The sequence below is a fragment of the Condylostylus longicornis genome, unplaced genomic scaffold (assembly GCF_029603195.1).
Source record: "Condylostylus longicornis isolate FDR11 unplaced genomic scaffold, ASM2960319v2 ptg000048l, whole genome shotgun sequence".
Taxonomy (NCBI): Eukaryota; Metazoa; Arthropoda; class Insecta; order Diptera; family Dolichopodidae; genus Condylostylus; species Condylostylus longicornis.
In genome coordinates, this window is record NW_026578017.1 from 19,274,901 (window position 1) to 19,285,134 (window position 10,234).

At 24.1% G+C, this 10,234-nt stretch overlaps 2 protein-coding genes across 3 annotated transcripts; one reads left to right on the plus strand and one right to left on the minus strand.

Annotated features, from left to right (window-relative positions):
• Positions 1–1,073: 1,073 nt before the first annotated feature.
• LOC129611144 (SAP30-binding protein) lies at positions 1,074–2,289 on the minus strand. Its single transcript, XM_055524111.1, has 2 exons — positions 1,288–2,289; positions 1,074–1,230 (listed from the first exon to the last, which is right to left on the minus strand). The coding sequence occupies exons 1-2, from the start codon at positions 2,013–2,015 to the stop codon at positions 1,098–1,100; spliced, it is 861 nt and encodes a 286-aa protein (XP_055380086.1). The 5' UTR covers positions 2,016–2,289; the 3' UTR covers positions 1,074–1,097.
• A 662-nt stretch (positions 2,290–2,951) lies between these two features.
• LOC129610720 (ran-binding proteins 9/10 homolog) lies at positions 2,952–8,753 on the plus strand. 2 transcript variants are annotated; one of them, XR_008697105.1, is made up of 12 exons: positions 2,952–3,368; positions 5,274–5,438; positions 5,500–5,690; positions 5,753–5,940; positions 6,010–6,122; positions 6,216–6,531; positions 6,622–6,737; positions 6,798–6,866; positions 6,966–7,099; positions 7,162–7,273; positions 7,329–7,589; positions 8,397–8,753. XR_008697105.1 is itself a non-coding variant. In XM_055523386.1 (11 exons), the coding sequence occupies exons 1-11, from the start codon at positions 3,131–3,133 to the stop codon at positions 7,463–7,465; spliced, it is 1,779 nt and encodes a 592-aa protein (XP_055379361.1). In that variant the 5' UTR covers positions 2,952–3,130; the 3' UTR covers positions 7,466–8,321. The 2 variants fall into 2 exon arrangements, 1 of the variants encoding a protein (XP_055379361.1); XM_055523386.1 differs by lacking the exon at positions 8,397–8,753 and having other exon boundaries at positions 7,329–8,321.
• The last annotated feature ends 1,481 nt before the right edge of the window (positions 8,754–10,234 follow it).

Here is a 10,234-nt window from a genome sequence, read left to right on the forward strand (position 1 = left end):
AGTTAAAAACTAATATTTACGAACTCTAGTAAAATAAGTGCAATTCAATTTACAATAGAATAAAAAAAATTAACATACATAATAAGATAATATTATTGTAAAAGCTTTTAAGAGTTTAATTAAAGACAGTATCAGGAACATAATTCCAAACTTTTTATAAAATGTTTAATATGTTCATACTTATGAATGTACATAATAATTAAATTTAATGTAATACAAGTATACCATAATTTATATAAAAAGTTATTCTGTCTATAATTTCGTAAAAACATAGTTTTTAAATATATAAAAAAAATACTATTGAAAATATTATAACATTATAAATTATTTTGTATTTAGAAAATTAATTATTATATATATTGTATTTTTGTATATAGCTATTATGTACTTAGTATCCATTTACATAACGTAATAAATGATAAAAAATATATTCTAATTTTATTTACTTTTTGTTATTTATGTTAAAATTTATAATCCCTAAGAGAATTCGAAAGACAATTTGAAGAAATGATGATATAAAAAAAGAAATAACAAATTAGTAATAAAAAAATATAAAAATTATCAACGATTAATTTTATATCCATTAATCAAAAATTCATTACATGGCAAATATTACCTACGCTCTAAAGATAAAAAAAAAATGAAGTATGCACCTACGCTCCAAGTATGTACCTTCAACGATAAAAAAATCAGTGTTCTGAAAACACAATATTCTCAAGATAAACTCATTCCGACAGTAGTTAATATTTCTACAAGGGTCAAAGTTTTACAAAAATCCTAAACCACTGCAATTCAACAAACGACCACAATGTTTCATATAGACCAACCTAGAGTTCTCAATGTAAATCATAAATTTTTTCTTTTCTCAACCTCCTATTTGGTAAAGTTGTAACTAATGTCTTAACTGCTAAAAAATACTTACATATTTACATAAATATTTATGTAATTATTAATGTTTTGTATAAAAACAATAGTGTTCAATTGATTCCATCATGATTTATGAGAAAAATTAGTTGTAACAGACCGCTTTTGTCAATTATGGATTAAAAACAAATTTTAATTTGATCTTACTCAAAATATATTTCGTATAAATATTTTCATCCAATTTTTTTAGGTAATGAGCCGAAAGCTGATATAACAGTACCTTTTGTTCCCGTGACACTCGCCGTTAAAGCTGTTATTGTGGGTTTAACCACTACTGATGGTGCTGGTTGATCCCATTTGGATTTTCTAAAATACAATAAATTTAAAAAAAAAAAAAACTAAATTTTTATTAAACCAACTAACCTCTTTTTTGCTTCTTCTTCAACTTTTCTTGCTGCTGCCGCTGCTTGTTCTATTTTATCATTTTCTTTTCTTTCTTTCTGTCTTTTTAGCATTTCATTTTTTTGAACTTTAGCTAATTCTTCGTAATAACTCTCAGGTCCCCACTGAAACGGGTCATACATTTCAATTGGATAATTAGTACCAAACTCATTGATATCACAAAATTGAATTAATTTTTCATATATACTAGGATTTCTAAATTCTTTTCTTTCTTGAATGACCCTGTTCATGTCCATATTACTTGTTTCCATTTTATTATATAAATGTTGTATTTTTTTTATTAATTCCAAACTTGGTTTTCCCTTAGGTTCACTTGGCAAAGTGAAACCATAGTGGGTGTACTTGCTATGAATATCCTCATCTTTAACATCATTAATTGTTTCTGCTGGCTCTTCTTTTGGTTTAATTACTATAGCATTGCTGGGTGGTGGTGCATTATCATCTTCATCTGAAACATAAGTATCATCATGATAACTTACAAGTCTTAACGCTTTTTTGCTTGAAGGATGTTCTTGATTTGATTCAGCTGACTGTGGTGATGGAACAGATGATGTTGGTTGTTTTTGTTTTAAAGAATCTGCCATTTCTACATCTTTGTCGCCTTCATCATTATCATTAACTTCTTCTTCATTCTCTGAATCTGTATAAGTGGCTGTTAAATGTGCTAAAGCAGAATTATTTGAACTCATTATTTAAATGCTTAAGTGAATCTCGTAAGTTGATAAACTAAATGTTGAATTTAATTATATTTTCAAGCCGCACAATGCTCATATCAAATTAACATCACAAACAAACTTTGCTTTCTCTTATTTTGTTTGTTTGACTATAACGATAAGTAAGACATTTAATATATAATATTATTATCAGCTGTCAAAAAAATTTTTATTCTCGTTTCTCAATTCACCAGACTCAAACTAACGTGACATTTTAAAATTCACTTAAAAAAGTATTCACAATATTATTCTTTATTATTTCATTGTACTTTCACTAGTTGTTATCATTGTTCATAGTTATGTATTCAGTTCTGTTTTGTTATTTCTAACCTTAGTTATTGCGCATTTTTTCAGAGACGTCGTTAACATTATTATTACCCATATTTTCTATGATTTATTCAAATAGAATGTAGTTTTTAGAATAAACTGAATGTTCAAATTTGATTTATATGTTAAAATCAAAATATTATATAATTTACAATAATCCATTGCAAATCCCAATCCAAGTATCAAACTTCATTTTAATTAAAAAAACTTTCATTTTAATTAAAAAATGAAAATAAACGCCATTTTAATAATCGAAGAAAATGTAACTGAAAGAAAAGGATTGCATTGTAAATAATAGGTCGTATATTTCGCTTAATGCAACTTCAATAGTGAAAATAAAATATACTACACTTTGTTTTTTGTTTATACTATTCTAAATAAAGTTCATTATTAGAACTTCTATCGAAATAAACAACTGAAAACTAATTTGAAAATGTTTACAAATTTAAAAATGTATTTCTTTGTTCCAATGGCATATTTAATATAATTTCATTGGGTAGCGTTTCAGTACTTTTTGACAGTTAAAATTAGTTTTTGACAATTAAGGTTGGTGGGGATATTTTTCAATCATTGTCATTGTGGTCTTTCAATAAAATGTTGATTTTGATTTCTTTTTTGTAGTACAAAGAAAAAGTAAAATTTTGAAAAGTTGTTTGAAAATAAGTGAAAAATAAAATATTTTACGCAGCAAGTATCAAAATAAAACATCTTATAATTGGGAAAAAAACAATTTAATACAGTTTGCTGTGTTTGTTCGATACTTAATGGCTGAGCAAGCGAAAGAAAATAATATTGATGGTATAATTTTTAATAGAAAAAAAATGGACGGACATATTAGCAATCATAGTAATAATCACTCAGTGCAAAATCCAGTCGATCGCTTAAAAATACTTTATCCAAATGTTAACGAACAAGAAACTCCACTGCCTCGCTCTTGGAGTCCTCATGATAAGTGCCATGCTATCGGATTATCACAAAATAATTTACGTGTTCATTATAAAGGTAACAATCATTAAAAATTATTTTTATAAAATAAGCATACTGTGATTTTTGATTTGGAATTTTAAATTAAATTAAAATAAAAATGGAATATTTTTAACGATACTGTTTGAAATACAAAAAATAATTAAATTAAAGTTGAAATTTTGTTTCTAAAATAAGATTTTTATTAAAAAAAATATATATATACATTTAACGAGACAATAGAGACATTTTTCACCTTTTTTGATTTTTTTTTGTCTATTTATTGAACCCCAACCAACACATACAACAATCAGCTGATCTTTCAGCCAATATCTTGTCACTATTAAATACAAAAATATAATTAAATTAAACCAAATTAAATTAAAAATTTTTATGCAAATTATTAAAATAATTAAAAATTATATTATAAAATTCACAACTAATATCCAAGGGCATTCACACATAATGTTATATTTGTTCATATAAATATACCTTTCTCGTACTATAAATGAATTTGATATAAGCTAGAGAAGTAGATATGTACGTAGAAAATATACTGGCAAGTTTTTTTTTTCATAATTTTAGCTCTTAAATTTGTCAGGAGAACAAAAGCATTTACTAACACAATAATAAAATTAGACACTTTTTACGCCATGGTTTTATTTTTGTTATTATTTTCTTTTTACGTAAAGTGTAGAGTCTGGGTTATTGTTTACATTACATAAAAATATAAATAAGTACATTTGCGATATTTTGTTTGCAAGGGAAATTAAATTTATATTTTAAGAAATTTATAGGTAGGTTATTTAATTTTAAATTTTGGAAAATTATTATACGCAGTAAAAAATTATAAATTGAATTTCTCCTTTGTCTACATGTTTAGAAAATTGTACGATTTTAACATTTTTTTATTAAATTTACATTTTCTACCCAGTTAGGTTTTTATTTAATTAATATTTTCACCTGGATTAATTTATGTAGGTATGTACCTGCTTGTAATGTAATTATCATTATGTTTAATTTTTTCTATTAAACATAAAATTGTTACTTGTGCTTTGAAAATATACAGGTAATCTACTTTGATAAATATACAAATAGATACCTACCCACCTGTTTAATTTTATAAACTTATATTTTAGTATAAGTAATTGCTTATCTGCATAATTAATTTAATGCACTTGCATTTTTTAATATGAGTATAAAAAATGTGATAGTATCTACCTACTTATGCAGATATACAAGCACATTATGCTTTTATTGTACTATGGGGGATTGCTTATATCTTTATATAAAAAAAAGGAGTCGTTGCCCTTAGTACGTAAAAGAAAATGTCTGATAGTAGTACCTTAAAGTATAAAAATTTTGTCACTCGAAGGATAAAATATGACGTCATTTTCAATATACAATTTCTATTTCATACTTAGGTACACATCCCTCAGATGTGGTCGGAGTATGTTTTACATTTATCGTAATAAATATTATTTAAATGTTTTGTTTAATTATGTAGATATGAAATATGATCGTTCATTTCAGTCCTAATTTTAATATGTAATTGTAAATTTTTTAATCTCAAAAAAAAATTAATACTAATATACAGATAATTGAACAGATGTAAATTTTCCTTTAACATTCTTTTTGTTTTTATGTTTTGTTTTGGCTATTTTATGATACAATTGAGAATAAATAACGTTTCTTTGTTCTTATTAAACTGACATTGAAATCAATGCTATAAAGAACATTATTGAGTCGTGCAAGAATCATTTAAGATTTGAATATTTAAACGCGTATACATATCTATTATTGCATACAATTAATTCTTCATGTTCATTTCGGTTTTTGGTGTTTATAAATGATATTTGAATTTTTATCGAGGCGTTCACATTTTTCAAAATAATCATACATTGTGTTTAAATGATATATAACAAAATTTTGTAATATTTGTAGGTCCAGGAAAAACTCATAGTGATGCGGCTGCGGTACGAACATCACATCCCATTCCAGCTGCTTGTGGTTTATACTATTTCGAAGTTAAAATAATATCTAAGGGCAAAAATGGATATATGGGTATAGGATTGACTTCGCAAACATTTAAAATGAATCGACTTCCAGGTTGGTTTATAGATTTTTTTTATTTAAAACAATTATACGAATAAATGTATCTTAATTTAAGGATGGGATAAAAATTCATATGGATATCATGGGGATGATGGCAACTCATTTTGTTCGTCAGGCAGTGGACAACCTTATGGCCCTACATTTACAACTGGAGATGTAATAGGTTGTGGTGTAAATTTAGTTAATAATACATGCTTTTATACAAAAAATGGTATAGATCTTGGGATAGCATTTAGAGATTTGCCGGTAATTAGATTTTTCCTTTGAAATTTGAATAGGTTTAGTTATTTTATATGTGCATTTCTTAGTCGAAACTTTATCCAACTGTTGGTTTACAAACTCCCGGAGAAGAAGTGAATGCAAACTTTGGACAAGAGCCATTTAAATTTGATCAAATTGAAGATATGATTAAACAAATGCGAGCCGAAACGAAAACAGCAATATATAATTTTCCAATGCCAACAAGTCAAGGCGACTCAACTGTTTTATTGCACAAGTAGGTTTTTTTATTGAAAAAAGTATTATTATTTTAGTGCTCATAAATTAAATGTAAAACCTATTCTAGAATGGTCTCATCATATTTAGTGCATAGTGGGTACAGTTTAACTGCAGAGTCTTTTGCTAAAACCACCGGCCAAAGTTTTGGTGAAGATCTAACTTCAATAAAAAATCGCCAAAGTAAATATATCGTATTATTGCTTTTAAAAGACTTTAAAACAAATTTAAAATTGTGAAAGCAAGTTTTAAACTTATTTTTATATTTCGGTTTAGAAATTTTAAAATTGGTGATGTCGGGACGAATGGGACAAGCAATAGAACATACCTGTCGCCTTTATCCAGGATTATTAGAAAATAATAAAAATTTATTGTTCATGTTAAAATGCAGACAATTTATAGAAATGGTGAACGGATCAGATATTGAATGCCCACCTGCCAAACCTATTCCTAATCAAACCTCAGTTATACAGTCAACCAAATCGTATCAAAATGGATCTGCTACGCAGAATAATAATAACAATAATAATAATAATAATAATGTGATAAACGATTGCGTTCAAGATAATCAGCAAGAAATAAAAAACAACAAGTAAGTTTACGGAAATATTTACTTACTTTGATATTTATTTGTATGTTTTATTTATTGAGATAATAATTTCTATATATATATATAATAAAGTGACACATCTCAAGATTCATCAAAATGCAATAATTCAGATCCGAGTAATGACTTGACAACTTCAAATAGCGATTATATAAATGATATTGAAATGGAAAACGGACATATTTCTAATGGTAATGAAAAGACTTAATGTTTTACTTAAAATTTCTCCTCAATTTCAATTTTACTTATAGGAAATTCATATAAAAATGGCAATACAGAAAATAATTTCGTCAATTCTTTAGATACTGATGAAGATATGGGTAAGAAATTTACTTTATATTAATATATGAATTCTAACAAGTTAAATATGTTATATGCATAAAATATGTGAATTTTCAATTTTCATGGTAAAATTTCAGAAATAGATGTACCGACAGCTAGAAAAGTTGGATCTTTTGAAAGAATATTAGAATTTGGCAGAGAATTATCACAAATGGGACAACAATTAGAAAAAGATAACAAAATGAATGACGATGATCGTCAAATGTTAGAAGTAAGCTCAATTAACTTTAAAATTTAAAGAACAGTTCTATTAACATTTCTCCATTTTTGCAGGATGCATTCAGTTTAATAGCTTATTCTAATCCTTGGTCAAGTCCTTTAGGTTGGCAATTATGCCCTTCGAAAAGAGAAAAAGTTTGTTCAGCTCTTAACTCAGCCATTTTAGGTATTTTTGCTGAAATTATCAAGAATAAATATGTGTAATGAATTTTTTTTTTTAGAATCAATGAATTACTCATGGCGACCACCTTTAGAAATATGTGTAGCTCATGCTCATGAATTACTTAGATTAATGGCAAATAATTCTTTAGGTGCATGTGCGTTTGTTAATATTGAAGATGTATTTCCAAAAAATTGACCACATCCTTGCTTGTCATCCAAGATATTTATTGGTACTTTAATATAAAGGAGTAAAAAAAAATTGTGTAATGAAAGTTTTCTTATTGAAAACCATATATTTTTGTTTTCCTTTTTAAATAATGGTAATTACAAAACGCAAATTTATTGTTTCCTTTTTTTTAATAATACAATTTGGAAGTTTAAGTAATTAAACAAGACTTGATTGTACATAAATTGAATAAAAATTAAAATAGTTTTTTTGAGAATATGTTAACGCAAAAATTTTACTAACATAATATGTATAAATTATTTTTTGTATAATTTTAGAATAGTTAACATTTTAAAATTGCGTTGTTTTAAAAAAAATTAATCGTTTAAAAATCTGCAACTTTTTTTTTTGTTTATTACAATTGTTTTTAAAACAAAATCATGCAACTGAACTTTTAAAAACATTATGAAGGCAAAAATACCATAAAAAAGGCTATTTTAGCGCGCAATGTTAAATACAACTAGCCCATGATTTTTTTTTTCAATTTCCATATTATATTGAATTATCTACATTAACTTAAGATGAATTTCATTAAACAAATTTATATTGTAATAATGTAGTTTTAATATTATGACTGTTAACAATTTTTAACATCTAACATTATATTTAATACGGAATTTTAAAAATTTAAAAATTAACATAAATTATCATGAACTATCTTATGTATATATAAATAGAATTGCCATTATGGTATAAGCTTAAAATAAAAGCAACTCTACTAAATATTGCATCAATATTCATTAAGAAATGATTGATTTCAATATAATTATGAATTTTTATGAATTTTAACTCAAGAAGCTTACTTTTTTATTTTTTTTTTATAAAATAAATGAAATGCAAAATAAATGTTTCAAATATAATAGCAAAATTTTATATTTTTCGTTTTATTTCATCATTATAGCGCAGTACGTATCGTCGAATGAATATTTTTTGGTCCTTAACTTAAATACTAAGATAAGTTAAACAAATGCAACGCTCAATACACAATATTTTAAATAAAATGAAAAAATTAAAAAAAAACAACAACGACAAAAACAATTTAAAAAATTTGTGAAAGATTTTCTCAAAAAAATTTTGAATAATTTGTATTTTTTTTATATACTGGACGCTATAAATATACATATAATTATATATATTAAACCATTTTGAATATAAAAACCAAATTATAATAAACGGTCTTTTATACGCATAAAAAAACAATTTTAGTAGATGTAATTAAAAAATTTTATTTTTCAGTATTTCGATCAAGCTCCCATTGCTAATAAAAATTTACAAATTAATGAATTGCAATCAATAGTAAATAAAAAGAAAACAAAAAGAAAATAGAATATTTTGAATACAAAAAGGTTATTTTAATCAAATAATACGTTTCAGTGTGCAAAATATTGAAAAATAGTATGTGCAGTAATAAAATAAAAAATATTTATAAACATTGAAATTATTTTTACATTTGCGTGTGATGCTGTTTTAAAAATGAAATAGTTTAATTTTTGATCTTGTTTTCTATATTAATTCCGCTTGAATTATAAAAGAAATAAAACAATAGTAGGCAATATATAATTAGAATTTAAATACATAGAATTAAATTAATTAATTAAATTAAGTTGTTGTATGTTGATTTCTATACATTTTTGTTTTGTTTTTTTTTTTATAAACAAAATATAAAATGGAAAATTGCTTATACTCTTGTTCTATGTCACGTTTTCTATAAATTCATAAATGGTAGAAGTTACAAGATTTAATAACGAGTAATGTTCACAGAATATAAATACATAATAACAAAGGAAAATATTTAACGCTACTATATAGCGCTTAAGACAATTAAAAACAAAATGAAAATACCAAACTTGTTTAAGTTAGAATTTAAGATAAAAAAAAATTGAAACTAAGAAAATAATTTTCAAAGAAAACAACAAAAAATGCCTATTAATATATACAAAAATTTTTGTGAAAATCGCAAGAAAAAAAAAGAGGTAAAAAAAAAAAATAATAAAAAACAAAATAATATTGTAGTGATACACCAAGAATAAATTAAAACTAAAATTTGGTCTTATATGTGCTATTAATAAATTATTTAAGAGAATATAAGAAAAACTGATTTAATTTTCAATTACAAAACAAAAAAAATATATATTGTATTTATTGTTGCTTTCTAACATATTTTTTTTTAATTCTAAGTTGTTTACAAAAATAAATTAGTTGTGTTCTTTTATTTAATAATTTTTTTAAGATCGATGTGCCAAATTTGTATTAAACAGTTGCATTTATAATAGAAAACTTTACAGAAAATTTCATATTTTTGAAAAACCAAATGCAATAAAATCTCGTATGCATTTGGTTTATAAAATTATGCTAACCATTAGAATACAAATTTGTTGCATTGATTTAAAAAATTTATTTAATATATTTTTCATACGATATTGTATTTTAATTTTTCTTTTAACTCATAATTAATATCAGCGAATCAAGTATAAATTATTTTTATAAAACTTTTGTGTCAAAAGAAATGTCGATAAAAATTTAAATGTAATTTTTAAAATATAATTATATTATGACAAAACAGATTAAGTAAAAATTTCAATAAATAAAAAAAAAAAATTAAATTAATATTTTCAAGAAAAGATTTTACTTTTGTTTTAAAATTTGTTTTGTGTTCCCTATTCATTTTTTGAATAAATTTAAAATTCAGACTTTAAATTTAATAAAAATCCTATATCCTGTAAATATAAATTTATTATA

Excerpts from the sequence above, each read along its gene's own strand:
- LOC129610720 (XM_055523386.1), top strand. The coding sequence starts at position 3,131 with ATGGCTGAGCAAGCGAAAGAAAATAATATTGATGGTATAATTTTTAAT. Across the intron at positions 5,941-6,009 it reads TCAACTGTTTTATTGCACAA|AATGGTCTCATCATATTTAG; the intron begins GTAGGTTTTTTT and ends AACCTATTCTAG. Across the intron at positions 7,274-7,328 it reads TCTTAACTCAGCCATTTTAG|AATCAATGAATTACTCATGG; the intron begins GTATTTTTGCTG and ends TTTTTTTTTTAG.
- LOC129611144 (XM_055524111.1), bottom strand. The coding sequence starts at position 2,015 with ATGAGTTCAAATAATTCTGCTTTAGCACATTTAACAGCCACTTATACA. Across the intron at positions 1,231-1,287 it reads GAAGAAGAAGCAAAAAAGAG|AAAATCCAAATGGGATCAAC; the intron begins GTTAGTTGGTTT and ends ATTGTATTTTAG.